We start from the raw sequence: 15701 nt of genomic DNA, 5'->3' as shown, positions 1-15701 counted from the left end.
GGGCAGAAAAGAACCCCTCGTGGGAGGGTTTTTTCTGGTGCCTTGGCATGGCCCCTTTGGATGAGGGGGGAGGCAGGCAATGGGGGGAATAGCGCGGGTAAGGATGGGGATGGTGCTGTTTGCACGAATGGGCTACCCCGGGGGTGCAGAGAGGGGAGCAGGTCTGGAAGATGGAGGGGCATGGCTCCGGGGAGATGATGGCAGAAAGCGAGAATGAAGGCTTGAGAAGATGGTAAGGGGATGGTAAGGACCTGGAGATAGGTAGGGAGGAAGTTGGGGTTATTCATTTAATTGTTGGGGGCATAAAGAGTTAATTATTTATTGAATGTTTTGGCAAACTGTTAAAGCGGTTAATTTTAGTCTGTAAGGTCAGGGGCCAGGTTAGCGTTTATTTTGTGAGCTTTGGCCTGTCACATTAAAGCGACCTTTTCCACTTTTAAGCGAGTCTGGGTTTTTGTGCAGTAAGCCCAAAAGTCACTTTGCACCGTGCTAAAAAGTCCATGAATCGGGCCCTAAGTCTCAACATGCCCTCCATATACAGCCAAGAGACGTTAGAATGTCGGACAGAATAAGCCACAGGTAATGTAAGTGCTCTTGTGCAGCGGCCTTCTACCACAGGTGATGGCCTCGCTGCACGGGGGTCGTTAGTGGGAGAGCACAAGAGGCAAATGCAAAACCCACAGTGTTGCATTGTGTTCCACCAAGACTTGTAAAGCGCAACTACGGCTCGTGGGCGTCGGGTTGATGGGTGCAGTTCGGAAGTACCCCGTTCCTGCGCGCCAATCCGCTTTCCATGAGTTTAGCAAAGACACTTGGGAGTATATTCTCTATAGGGAAGAGCCTACACTATGTGGGACAGGTGGCGGAGCTCTGGAAGCAACGAATCTACCAAAGGTACGCGTGTGTTGTGCACCATCAGAAAGGCATCGCACGGAATGAGAAGGAGAGCCGGAGGGGACAGCTGCCCCAGCCTGACTTCCCCCCGCCCCAGCCCGCCTGTGGGTTCCGCATGTCACGCCGACGCCCTCTGGTGTACACTTACACGCCTTGCAGGCTTTTTCGGAGTCTGCCTCTCTTTAGAGAATGTTGTACCGAGTGGATCTTGAGTTGTCCCACGTCAGCAGGTGAGAGTAACTCTCATAGTCCACTGTTTACTTTCTTTTTTTTTAACCAATGTATTTTTTGCAGCGTTCAGTTTTCTTTATAAACGTAGCACAACCGGTTCTTGCATGGGCAGGTGGAATTACTGACCACTGACACGAGAGAATCTATGTAAGTGCATGTGGTCTACTGGTGGGAAAGAAGCCAGGAGTTCTAATCCCGGCTTTCCCACATGAGCACATTGAGTGATTCTGGGCATATTACTTTAGCCTCTCGTTCTAGGATAACGTGAATATAAGGGTGCATTGCCCGTATCCGCTGAACAAATAATGCACTTCTCCATGTTGCGAGCATCTCTTTCATGGAGATTATGTGTGTGTTATTTGTTATATATAACGCGTTATATTAAACCCGATGCTCCGATTTCCAGGAACAGCGCCAGGAAAGTTCTCACGCCGCGCCTAGTGTAATTTCACACAGGAAGAACCCCTCTGCGCACCTGCAGGCACAAGGAAAAGAAACCAGGCCAGTGCTCTGGTGTGCTGACACACAATGTGGGTCTGCGTGTGCTGAGACACAACGTGAGCCTGCGTGTGCTCGCAGCAAGCCCTATGCCCTTGGGTTCTTATTTAGTAGAAAAAAAAATATTCCCCACACCTTCCCGCAGTTCCTTGTCTAGCGCCTTTCCCCATACCTCTCGGGCCTTCTGGTCTCCAAGGCGGGGGAACACAGATGGTTCTGGTTTTTGCGGGTGGCAAAACATTGAAGTCTATGGACAGTTAATGGCTCCACGGCGGGTGAAACCCACCAAAGTAGTGTGAGATAAGAGGCGTGGTTAACCCGGAACCTAGGCAAAGGTCGGAAACTAGAGCTATAAAGTGGGAGGGGGGGCACTCACCCAGACCATAGATTCGACTCGTGCCTTGCTTCTGGCTAACCATGTAACCACATGTCACCAGGCCACGACTTTGCCAGTCCTAGGCTTATATTTTATAAATGATTTCCACCCTGGCCGAGTGCAATATTTTCAATTGACGCTAATCACGATTACAACTCCAAAAATGCATTTGTGGGTTAAATGAAAGAGCAAATCTAGCCAGCTGGTGGCCCGGAGCCTGGAGTCACGTGATCGCTCTGGCACGTGCTGTGGTCATGTTCATGGAGCGGCGCGTGCATCTCTGCTCATGCTCCTTATAATGAACTTTATGTCACAATTACTTGTGTCAGCTGATCCCTGGGGTGGTTCTGTTCGGGTCCTGGAGTTTAATTACGCGCACGCCCTTCTCCCTAGTCCTTACCCAGTGAAGTGGACCCCACCTGACCTGAGACAGGAGCCCCTGTTTCTTTAAATAATTTCAGCCTTGTTCAGGATCAGCATGAGAGGGCTGGATTACCCAGAACCCTCCCTTGTCAGTCTCCTGTTGTAGACAGGTTACTATATTGTTTAAGGGAAGGGAGGGGGGGGGGCTTGAGTTGCCTGCATTCTGTTGCAGCCCCCACCCGCTCTTGCTAAGCATGCTGGAAGTTGGAAGATTTCTCCCTTATCTTATGCTGGGAAGGGGGCTCGGTTCAGCTGCTGCTCAGAGCACTTGACATTCTACTGGGTCCGTCGATTTTCGCTCCTTAATTTCTTGCACGTCTTGTGATCTTCAGCCTGTATCCCACATCAGTATCTCGGCGGCGGGGGCACGGGGGTTGGGGAGGGGGGTGTTGGGGGGGGGGGGGTGGTGAGCTTACCATTTCACCCTGGTGCTGCTTTTCATTTACCGCACTAGTGGATTGTGGGGGATGTAGTCTTGGTTCACTTCAACTGAACTAATGCATCAAACAACAATGATTTGTTGTGAGAAGGCACAGGGTGTAAACAGGGTGTCCAGTTGGCATGGAGTACAATAAGCTCTCTTCCTAAGCGCTGCCTTCCAGATGGCTAATCAGTGAATGTGTGGGGCACCTTTAAAGGATGGCAGGACTGGAGGGGCGGTGGGTGGTTAGGCTGCCTGATGTGTGTAAGTGTGTCAGTATTATGCCAGGTGGAAGCCCTTTGCTGTCGTTACTCTTAATGCCTTGTTTGGGAATTAATATATAGGCCGCTTTCTGAGGTTTTCATTTCTGATGTCGTATAGGGCAGAGCTCAACATTTCACCCATTTACCCCCTGGTGAGATTTTTAGTCTGCTCGTACATTGTTGTGCCCTGAAAACGATAAGTGTGACGTCGGCAGGACATCAAGATGCCTTTCTATCCTAAAAGAGGCAGGTGGGGAGGTAGGAGAGGGGGTGGAGGGGCTTCTTCCTGGCCTGTCGCTTATGACCTCTGACATCAGATATGACAATACATGTGAAATAGGGAGACTTGTGTTGTATCGGGGTCTTTTCACAGGCCAGTGGAAGCCTCTCTTGTCTACGACCTTAAAAAGAAATTGAAAAACTGTATCATTGCTGGCTTCTTATAAAACAAAATGAGCTGGCCCATACTTCACACACAAAGCGACACTATGCATGTGGTGTGTCTCAGTGTGGGGGAGATGTAGGAGTGCAAGTTATTCAGGAAAGCTCTGCCCTGCCTGGCCGAGAAACTCTCCAACTCCTGAGGCCAGTGCACCACCAGAAGCCAGAGCATCGCCAGAGTGGAAACAAAGAACTGCCAGCACCACCAGAAGCCAGAGCATCGCCAGAGTGGAAACAAAGAACTGCCAGCACCACCAGAAGCCAGAGCATCGCCAGAGTGGAAACAAAGAACTGCCAGCACCACCAGAAGCCAGAGCATCCCCAGAGTGGAAACAAAGAACTGCCAGCACCACCAGAAGCCAGAGCATCGCCAGAGTGGAAACAAAGAACACCAGAAGCCAGAGCATCGCCAGAGTGGAAACAACCTGGAACTGGGTCTTCTCCTGCTATGCACCGTCTCTGCAACAAGTTAGCAAAGCAAATAAGACAGGACCCTTCCATCATACAATCCAAGAAGCACCAGAAGAGAGTGCCAATCGCTGCTGGCTCCACTCTACCCTAATTCTCTGACTCTAGTGCTCCCCTGCTCCCCCTATCCATCCCAGCTCCTCTGCCACCCCGTACCCTCACTTGTATTCCCTGGGTGTGCCCCGCATGTTGAGCACTCTGTTGCTTCCCACCTAAGTCGGCCCCTAATGACCCCCATAGAACCATAACTACGAGCTGCCCCAAGGATGGGAGAATATCCGCCATTGCACTATCAGGCAAGTCAGGCACCACTGGGTCCCTCAGTCGGCCAGTATCGCACATGGACTCCTAGAGCAGAAAGTAGAAGCTGGAAATGTGTATTTACTCCAGAAAGTGATATAGGCGAAGTGGAACTACAATTTTCTTCAAGCATTTTCAATTCACTAGGAAAACTATGTGTGCATACATTGAAAAATCACCAAATTGATATAATGTTATTATTGAATCTACAAGTTGGACAAAACAGAGCTGGCTTGGTGATGACCCACACACTGGCAGGAAAGTCATCAGCTGGATGATAAGAAGGAGAGTAGACTCGTCGGATTGCAGCAAGCAGTCTGCGGCAAGAGAAGAGGGGACGGTAGGCTGTTGCTGCGACAAATGGAATCCAGGTTCATTTGCAGACTACGGAGTAAACACACCGGTCGGTCTAAACAATGAGCATGAGATGAATGTGTTGTTGTGAACCCTTATAGAATTTCTGGAATGAAAGGCCTCATGGAGCTGCAAATTCAGGACATAATGAATCCATACTACTGAACCCTTAGACGTATCTATTTAAAATGGCCGCCAACCATCTTCCCCCTCTGTTATTTACATTATTTCTGGTTTTAATCTTTGCTTGCGAAGGAGATTGCTGATAACAACTGATGATATCCATTGAGAAATGAGTGTATGAAAATAATTAAATAACGTGTGCTATTTAGATTAGTCTCAACTGTGAACAAGAAGCCAATGTACATGTCTGAAGGCACAATGTCACCTATCATAGGATCTCTGCAATTACTTGAGAATATCACTGAGTGCAGCAAGCTCCGTCCGACTAAGTTACATATAAGTGGATGCCAAGTGTCCCAACATAGACAACTAGAACAGGGCTGTCATTCACCCATTTTGGGCATAATTATAAACACATATTCCTTCTTATGTTATCACAAGCAATGATCATTGTTTTACTGAATTAGCCATTTAAGGGTAAATTACACCAACCAATCTTCTCTTTTCGTTTAATAACGGAAGCTTAACCATGACCAGCATTTTAAAATGTGTTTGGACTGATATGGCTTAATGCAAATATAGCATATCATGGCGAAGGATTCGAGCAATGTATTTATTCGTGCTGATCTCATATGTGTTAGGAAGTGGAGGATAGACACACAGGTGCTGGCAGGGTATGCAACTTCTGTGTTGAAATTAAAGGAACAAGAAGAATTATCTTATGTGGAAAGCGTAGATTACGGCAATGATGTCACACGCATAGAACGTGTGATGCCACTCATTTATTTATATACAGAAACAAAATGGCACCCCTGTGCTTACACACGGGACACCGATTTCGGCAGAGTATCGTACAGGACACTCTTATCAGAATCCGAATTTGGGTAAGTTATCAGTCTGCTCACATACCTTTGTTATCATTGATAACCAATGCTAGAATGTATCTAGACATAGCAAACTTAATTCTACCTATATAGATTCATGACGACTGAATTGACGCCTTAATACATACCTCTATACCTAGTATCAACATTGAGAAACCAAAGTGGCGAAAACTGTTATTTTATCTGTGATTTAACTAAATTATCCACGCTAAAGTCTCATTATTAACAGTCATTACATACCGGTTCAACAGATTTCGGCCTTAACAACCTCTATTAATATCAGCAACCAGAGAAAGTTTGCGGCACTGATTGGATATCAGTGAGTTTGTGATGAATATGATCCTCAAATTAGTGCACTATTGATCCCATTTGCGTTGGTTTAAACAAACTGAATAGCTAAACGCAATTTAAATTGATCAAACCCTGGACAACTTAAGTAGACAACATGGCAAGATGTCCCATAATTACGTAAGAATGGATAGTATCGAGGTACGGATGCACTTGATATGGGCGCTGCACCGCTTCGGAGCATCTGTGTGGGTCATCACCAAGCCAGTTCTGTTTCGTCCAATTTGTATATTCAATAACAACCAGTACATTATATGAATTGTGCAATGTTTTGTGCAATGTTTTGTGTCTCTCTATCTACTTCTTGTTTTTCAAACTGTTTAATCTTATCAATGGTCTTTTTGAATGCTGGCTTTGTTTGTATTTTGCACTTCTACCCTCTCTCTTCTTTTTGGTTCTCTAATGGACATGGTATACTGGGTGCTTTAATGTTGGTTATACTAACAATGATAGAAGAATCAGTGAATTCAAGTGTCTTGATCTTCTGCCAATGTACAGCCTTGAAAAAGACCATAATTGGTCGAAACACATGTCAGGTTGGCTTAGGCATAGATCCACTTTTCTAGACTTGTGATCCAATAACAATACCAACTGACTAGTTATAATAAAAATAAATATTATTGTTGGGATCAGCGCAGTGTCGTTGGTGGAATATTTTTAGTACTGTATGTTATAGCGGCTTGGGCAACACCTCTTATCACTAAGATACGCAGTGCCCCACAACCTTATTTACCCATCAATCATTTGTACGTTTAAACTGTTCCAATAAACTCAACCAAGGCACACCAGACACTTGACCTGTCCAATTTGTATAACCCTACAAATATTGAAAGTTTCCATGCAATTCTGTGTTGTTTTGGATGAATGACCTTACTTCATAAATGGGGGGCATTGATGTTAGAGCCTTGCTTGTAGCATAAACTTTGGCATTTTACGCCATGCCTGAAGTCCACCTGGCTGAGATTTGCTTTGAGCAGCCTCCAATTCAGATATTTGCTGAAGGGGTTTTTCTAGATATCTTTGGTTGCCATGGATATCCCTCAGAGTCGAATGATATAGAAAGTCAAAGAGTCAGAATCCTGAAAAAATGATGACAATTCTGCCATCCCTGATCTCAGGCAAATAAGCCTGCTCTTAAAGGACGCAGTCACATGGTCAAGGATAGGGGTCATCCTATTGTGTACCTTCTCCCCTTCTCCAACTTAAGTGGTGAGAGGGGACATAGGTCCAGGCTCAGCAAGCACGATGAGTCTACTCTACAGTGTCACCTACGATTACATCATGTCTGCAGACACGAAGGTGACTCTCTCAAAAGATGTGTGTTCTCGTTTTCCCTCAGACCAGTCTTCCCAGGAAGGGAGGCTAGAGAGACTTGAATCCGGGGACAATTTGTTTTGTCAAATTAGGTTCTGATAGCCCCAGAGGCCAGTACATGCTGGATTAATGTTATTACAAGACATTGAGGGGATGGTTTTCTGGGACTAGGAATATTCAAGGCATCTCACCTATTACCCAACATCTCTGTGCTGCTGTGTGCTCTGTATGGTCTGTTTGTACTTCTAAGAAGGATAGCAGTGCCGGCCCTCTTCCATGTGATATAACTCTTCGTGGTATTCTTTGCGGCTATCAGAAGCAGGCAGCGTTTATCTCCCCTGGACACATGCCACACCTAACTCTCCAGTCCATGCTCTCTATCCCAGTGCAATGCATTCCCAGGCTGGCCTGACAGTCCTTGTTGAAGGATGTGTGTAGCTTGTTCAGGAAGTGGAGGAGGTAGCAGAGTGCTAGTTATTGCTTGGTGAGTTTTAGAAGCAGGTGTGAATTGCGCTCAGGACTGGCCTCAGGCAGGGTCCATGGCATGGCATGGCAAGAGAGCACCCTTCAGAAAAATGTTCCCATGAAAATGCCTTGTTTTAGTTATAGAGACTTGGGCAACACCTCTTATCACCAAGATACGCAGCGACCGACAACCTTATTTACCCATCAATCATTTGTATGTTTAAACTATTCCAATAAACTCAACCAAGGCGCACCAGATAATTGGCCTGCCCAATTTGTATAACCCTACAAATATTGAAAGTTTGCATGCAATTCTGTGTTCTTTTGGACGAATGACCTTACTTCATAAATGGTGGGCACTGATGTTAGAACCTGGCTTCTAGCATAAACTTTGGCATTTTACGCCAGGTCTGAAGTCCACATGGCTGAGTTTTGCTTTGAGCAGCCTCCAATCCAGATATTTCTTGGTGCCTATAAATCAGCTGGGATGAAATATTCTGCCTAATTTCCACGGCACTGTGTCTGTGGGACCTCCCTAACATGGGGCAAGACAGACCTAGAAATGTGCAGATGCTGCCGTCATATTCAAACTGCATCCTTTAGTTTGTCAGTAATGATATCTAATGCACATGAATGAGTCATGTCCATGGCATAGTCACCATATGTAAAGAACATCCGCACACGTGCACATGTTGCCATCCTATGCCAAGGGCAGCCTCAAGCCCCTCAATAAAGTCATCAAATGGCAATGAATGCCTCATACCAGGTAGATGATATTATCTCTGGCTCACTGGCTCCTGATTCTGATTCCTGCATCATTTAGTCATCCTATGTAAAGTGCACCCTCACACATGCAGAGGCTGCCATGCTATGCCAAGGCCAGCCTCAAACCCCTCAGTAAAGTCATCAAATGCCAGTTTGCGCCTGACCCTCCAGAGCTTATTTTAGCTCTACCTCATTGGCTCCTCGTTTCATTCCCTGCATCGCTTAGTCATCATATGTCAAATGCATCCTCAAACATGCAGAAGCAGCTATCCTATGCAAAGTGCACTCCTGAAGCCTTCAGTAACATCATCAAATGCCAGTTAATGCCTGATACTCGGGAGATGGTTTTAGCTCTGGCTCATCAGCTCTTATTTTGATCTCTGCCCGGCAACGTCAACATATCAACACTGCACAGATAAGAGGCGTGGTGTGGGAGGTGGGAACATCTTGGGAGGATAGCTCAGGGGCAACGTGCTCGCCTTGGAAGTAAGACGACACGAAGCACCACAGGTTCGATCCCTGGCACCTGTTAGGGCCCCGCACCAAGGGAACCGTTGACTCCCTCTTGCAGGCTGCAGCGTGGGCCTTGTGCTCAGAGTCCCTACACTTGCTGCAGTCCACTCAGAGCACACGGACGGCACACGCTGCAGCCGCATGATGACGGGGAAGCTTGCCGGATGCCAGAATATATTTTTTTAAGCGGCTGCTGTCCCTCAAGGTTTGGCTCCCTTTTTGTTTCTCGGGTGAGGCAACTTATCACCTGTCAACCTCCTACTGGGACTCTGGAGAGACAAACGTCCCCCCACCCCCCAAATCCCCCTCATCGGCCCAATAGGCGCTGCAGGGGCCACATAAGCACTGCTGATCACTTTCTTTCTCAAAGCAGAGCGTTTAAAGTGGATGCAATTCACTATTGATGGCATATTTAAGAGACCATTGTTGTGTTAAGAACTGCAAAGGGTATTTTTATTTTGAAAGCACGTGCAAAGCAGCAGTTAGCTGCCAAAAATCTGTGCCTTCCTCCAGCACAATTAAACATATTGCACAAAACCGTTTCAGCTATTTGCCTTATTTTCGCATGTTTATATTTCCCAAGCCAAAAAGCGTTTAAGTCGAATGTAACATTTTCCTCACATTGCATATGAAGCATGCAAGTGAGCCATGAATATTTTACCAAGGATCTGGCAGGAGAGGTTGCCATCCTGGACACTGCAGGGGATATTGTCTCTGGTTCTGGCCCTGTACTGATTTTCAGGACACAAGTCGATACATGTGAGTGGACAGCGTCCTCCCACTTTTTTCAACGGGTGGACGCAACCCCGGTTCTGTGTTTTTGAGGCCAGCATTAAAAAAGTGTGCTTGCTCAAGTCTTCAGCTACTAGAATTTCACACCAGGTTGTCATGTTTCCAATGCAGATGCTTACGCACAAGAACACATAAAAGTGCCATCAAAGCACACGTCTCATGTTTGGATTTTGTTTTCTTTGGAATATTTAATTATAAATTGTTGGGCTTAAAAGGTGGGCACCTTTTTTACTTTGCTAGAGTAGTTATTGGAAATTGTCCTCTCAGATTATTTATTTATATATTTATTTATTTTTTACCATGTTTTCGCTGCTGCCTACATAGGTAGTGGCCACTACGTTGTGATGTCACGTCCTGTAATGTCACTTCCTGTGATGTTATCAAATGCAAATTAAGGGGTCTGCACTTAATTGGCCGCACTTGGCCTTGCAAATCCTTGTGCCGGCCCTGGTCGCAAGGGCACTGCTGGCCACACAAAATGGATTATCGGGCGGAACATCAGACAACCATGCCATAACTTCTAGTTCCACGGTCACAGTCCCAGCACACCTGTGGAATAGCGAGCAGAGTCTGGACAAAAGTCACTGGTGTCATAGGGCCATTTAGCAGCGATGTTTAGGGAGGACCCCGGCTTTTAGTGGTCTGCTCCCCCAGAATGTCACTAATGTGCACATCTATTTGTGGTTAGGCCGCCTTCATATGGACATGCATATGCTGCAATTGCCTCTTCAGAATCCCAGGAGGCATGGAGAGAATGGAATTGCATTTTCGCTGTGGCCAGGGGCTTGCTTCGAAAACAACCAATAGCCCTATAATGATGACGATGGTCACTATGCATATAGTATGCATCACACATTGAATTGTTTCTTGGGATTTTAATAACCTGGTATTATTGGAAAGCTATGAGCCAGTTCATTTCTGGGCTCTTCATCTCTTAGTCCAGCACACCCACAGGCCTTTAGACGATGTGTCATGATGATGTGGTGTACAAGTCGATTTTTAAAAATATGATTGTATTTGGTTCGCAAACGGACACCTTTATAATTACACTCATATAACATGTATCCTTCAAGATACAAATCCATGATATACAAAATACAATATACAAGAGGAAAAAAGAAAAGTCACTTTATTCCTTCATTCAACAATGCATAGATATCATGGCCAATCTAAACTCGAAATGACAACTTAAGGACACTTAAATTGCTTGTAGTGCTGTGGCGATCAGACAGCGCAGCTGAGAAAATGCAGCTAGCCAATGAAAGGACGTATAACTCATCACCCATTGGTCCTCAACACTATTTATTTATTATCTCAACAGCTCTGGGACACCCTGGATTCCCGCCGTATTCGCCTTCCATGCAGAAAGAGGTGACCTACTTCCTATGCAAGGAATGCAGAAATCTGACCCAGTGCAAACACACAGGGCCCTGGCAAACACACCAGAGTACTGTTGATGACACGGGCGCTCCAGAAAACACACATACCCAACTGCAGCGAGAAGAGCAGAACTTCAGCAACTACCAGAACACCTTCAAAAATAAGGAATGGCTCAAAAAATAGAAAACGGGCCACCAAACATACAGGAATGCCAACAAACATATAACCCCCACCCACGCACCTCCAGCAAGCACACCAAAGCAGCAGCAAAATACAGCAGAGCTCCAGCAAATATGCACACACCTCCAGCAAACACACTGCTGCTCCAGCAAACATATAAGGCAGTCTGGCCAACATAGATAGCTCCAGCAACAGTACATGGTTCCAACTTCCAGTCAACAAACCTAGCTTGGGTGAAAACACAACAAAGCACCAGAAAAAATCCAGGCAGCCCTTGCAAACACATGCATCTCCAGTAGATAAACACACACAGATGCAACCAACAAACACACAGTGCCAGTAAAACACACCACAGAGCTAGCCACACACAAATCCATCAATCACATCAACACACTCTCACACAACTGCACTAAAGCATGCTACAGCTAACATAGACACCCAGCTCCAGGAAAAAAAGACCCTACGGTTCAAACAAACAGTTCCTGCAAAAATGCACAGTTCAAACAAATATGGATGCATACACCAAACACACACAAATACTCAAGCAGGTGCACGCTCCAAGAAGCACATGCCATTCCCACCAAAGCCATGCCACAGAGAGCTCAAGCAAAAAATTCCATAGCTCCAGTAACCCCCCTTCCCCCCCAGTATCAGCAAGCATGCACATGCGCACACAGCTGCAGAAAAACACAATAGCGTCGGCAAAGACATGCACGGGAGCGCGAGAAGATGTACACACACCACCAACAAAAAGAGAGACGCAGCAAACACCATGAAGAAAACACACCCGGCTGCAGCAAGCATGTGCAACTCTAGAAAACACCGACACACAACGCTTCATTAAACGCATACTCCCACATCTACACACAGCTCTGGTAAATACATTGACAACTGTAGCTAACAAACGCACACGCAGGGCCGGCAAACGCATAGGTTGGAGGCCCGGCAAGTGCGCACGCAACTCACAGACCAGGCTAGCCAGTGCAGTGGCACAACTCATTGTGTCGCCTTTGCAGCCAATGTTCCCCGTCTGAATGTTGCTGCCCGCGGTCGGCCCGGGGGAGCGGCAGCACAGCCTCAGGCCAGCGCGGAGGTGTGTTGCTGCTGTATCTGAATTCGGTCAGAGCGAAAAAAGGGCTTCCGGTGTCAAGCATTCAGAACGTTTAGGCTACATTATGCCCAACCGCAGAGGTCCTACTACACAGCCGATAAGGTTGCTAGGCAACTTGCACTCCTCCCGAATAACGCATTACTCATGATATCACACAACTTCTAACATTGACTAAAGTGTATGTCCTTCACATCACTCGTGGCTTAATGCATGGACAGACCACAACCCCTCCGTTTTGTAAACGTTAAAACGTGCGATTAAAAAAAGAGACGTATAATAAACACGTGGCATGCTTTCTAAACTCCCGTTTCCCCTGTGTCTGCATTGTGTGCTCTTTGGCAGATTTCTACAGTATGTCTCCCAACATATTATCACTCCTCCCCGCCAGGCAGAAGGCATTTTAAGACGACCACACAAAGAAAATACGCCATGCTAACTACGTAATTATCTGACTCGGCAGGAACCACTCAGAATACTGTAAAACGTTTTCAACGCATCTCTCTTTGGGGAGTAGAAGTTCTACTTTCTTTTTTTTATTTTTTTAAAATGGTCGACTTCTGCACTCGCTGCCTGCAGCATTAGCCAATCTAATGTTTTCATATTCCCCACCCAACCCCCCTTTAGTCTTCTTCCAGACTACGAGGCAACCTGCTCATAGTCGTCCGATGGAAACTTTGCTTAAGCCCAGCCATTTCTCGCCACTTTTCTCCCAGAAGCAGCGCCTGGCGAGGTTCTGAGTCTGCTCGGATCACTCCCCGACATAGCTCCCAACTCACACGCTTTTGGCGGGTGTCACCCGCCTTGTAAACAGCGGACTTACCCGCCAAACCTCATGCACGCCCATTCATTTCAATGGGCCTCTCACCCGCCAAAAGTAAAATCGGGTGTTTTCACCCGCTTTTGCGACATAAATGGTTGAGAGCTATGCTCCCCGATCCGGGCCCCGGGTTCGCGAGGCCCGCTAACATCGATCTCCTAAGAACGGGGTCGATGTCATAACAACCAACCCCAGGACTGGCAATGACTGTCACCGCGACGATCACGTGAGGGTAGAAGCAGGGCATGACGACGGTGTCTCGTGAGTGACAGGCGTGCTTGAACCTTGGAACGGTCCTGCTCGCTCACCACTGTGCACGTCCCACCAACTTAACTTTCTGTTGGTCTATTTGGGGCAAAGAAAAGTTTGGGATCCGACGTGCGTAGGTCCCAGACAGTGTTTTTTAATCAGGCAAACGGTCTCCCGGATCCACCAGCGCCCGGGTTAACCATGGCAACGACAATACTAACCCACCACCCGACACCACCGTGCCCCCACACACACACACACCCAGCGCCGGCGGCATCGACGCTATATTGCTGCAGAAAACACCAAAATAAACAGCCACACAGAGACACAACTGTGTGGAAATGGAGGCAGCCCCCTCCCGCAGTGCCCAGCTCTCTACTCACCATGTAGTGCCCGGGCTGCTGCTTGATGTCGAAGGAGTTCCTGGCGCCAGATAACATGTTGGGACCTTTGCACCAGGGCAGGCAGGTTAAAGACTGCTGCCGGGAGCGGGCGCCCCGCTCCCTCCCCGGTGCAGAGCCAGCGGGCGCATAAAGGTTACTTTGTTCTGCTGCTCGGGGCTGCTGGAAGGAGGCTGCAAGTCGCCGCCGCCCGCCTTGCTTTCACGGGAGGCTGGGCATTATTTTTGTTTGGGGGGAGGTTTGGCTTTCTTTTCCAATTCCTGCCCATTCCCTCCAGCGAGGTGCCTTTTCTGGAGAAGTGAAGGGAGGAGAGGGGGGTAGACTCCCAGCGCTCCAGTGAGAGCCGAGGGAAGGGATGGAGGGATCCCGTCTCTGCCCTCGCAGGCGAGATGCAAGTGGGCGGGACGGACCCCTCTTCTGTCAATGAGTGCGCGTTCTATTCTGGTATAGAGACCAGTGCAGATCGGCCCGCTACTTCAACGTGTTTCTGAGGACTTCATTTGTGGGCATAGGAAGCTGGACTCCGCAGTGTCAACCCACACTGCCGCCCAGTGTGCACTAGGTCTGCTCAGGTGCACACAGCACGCGCGCCCATTCGAGTAAAAGGACTTTCTGCTGAGAATTCTAGCAGCTTTGTGCAAAGTCTGATTTCCATGAGAAATATAATGGGGGGAGGGGGGTGCAAGATTAACCCAAAGGGAGGGCCTTGTCACCCTGCTAGGAATGGGACACAAACATATTCACAATTTAGGGCCCAAAATCCGGCACAGAAATGGTGCAAGGGCTGCGCACCGAGACGGACCCTGCGGGAGCCGCAGCGCAGAAAAAAATTGCACGCCACGCGTATTCATGGATTCCAAGACGCATTACTAGCGTCACGCAAGTCACAACAAGCTGTGCAAGGAAATCCTACAACACGCTGCCATGCACACCAAAAAGCAAGCCAAAGGACTAACACGACTCAAGCCTCAGCACCACCCCAAGCCCATCATCCAGTACCCCAGCGAAATCCCGCACCTCACCTCGCAATCCTAGGCCGCACCCCAGAGAAATCGTGTACCTAACCTCGCAATCCCAGGCCGCACCCCAGAGAAACGTGTGCCCTCCCTCGCAAGCCCAGGCCGCACCCCAGAGAAAAAGCGGGCCCTCCCTCACCTGTGACATGCCCCACAGGCAGCCCCCTCCAGATGTGACACCCCCCTCCAGCCCTCCTCACCTGTGACACCCCCCACCCCCACAGGCAGCCCCCTCCAGATGGGACACCACCCTCAGCCCCCTCACCTGTGACACCCCCTCCAGATGAGAAACCCCGCACAGACAGCCCCCTCCCAACAGGACAACATCCCCAGCCCCCCTCACCTGTGACGCCCCCAGAGGCATCCCCACTCCAGTTGGGACACCGCCACACGGGCAGCCCCCTGCAGACAGGACCCCAACCCCCAGTCCCCCTCACCTGTGACCCCCCCAAAGGCAGCCCCCATCAGACAGGACAACACCCGCAGCCCCCCTCACCTGTGACATTGCCCCACAGGCAGCCCCCTGCAGACGGGACACCACGACCAGCCCCCTCACCTGTGACACCCCCCCACAGACAGACACCTCCAGGTGGGACACCCCCCACAGGCAGACCCCTCCAGATGTGACACCCTCCTCTAGCCCCCCTCACTTCTGACACCCCCCCACAGCCAGC

General features: G+C 48.3%; 1 protein-coding gene across 1 annotated transcript in view; it reads right to left on the bottom strand.

Moving 5' to 3' along the window:
• The window catches only part of MTMR11 (myotubularin related protein 11), a 367609-nt gene extending 353220 nt beyond the window's left edge, over positions 1–14389 (bottom strand). Inside the window, exon 1 of the mRNA XM_069652402.1 lies at positions 13994–14389. Coding sequence (XP_069508503.1) covers positions 13994–14050 — 57 coding nt within the window. The 5' untranslated portion in view covers positions 14051–14389. The remainder of the gene's footprint in view (positions 1–13993) is intronic.
• Positions 14390–15701: the final 1312 nt, after the last annotated feature.

The sequence above is a fragment of the Ambystoma mexicanum genome, chromosome 1p (genome assembly GCF_040938575.1).
Source record: "Ambystoma mexicanum isolate Mex_15411 chromosome 1p, UKY_AmexF1_1, whole genome shotgun sequence".
NCBI lineage: Eukaryota > Metazoa > Chordata > Amphibia > Caudata > Ambystomatidae > Ambystoma > Ambystoma mexicanum.
This window is presented reverse-complemented; position numbering and strand designations above follow the sequence as displayed.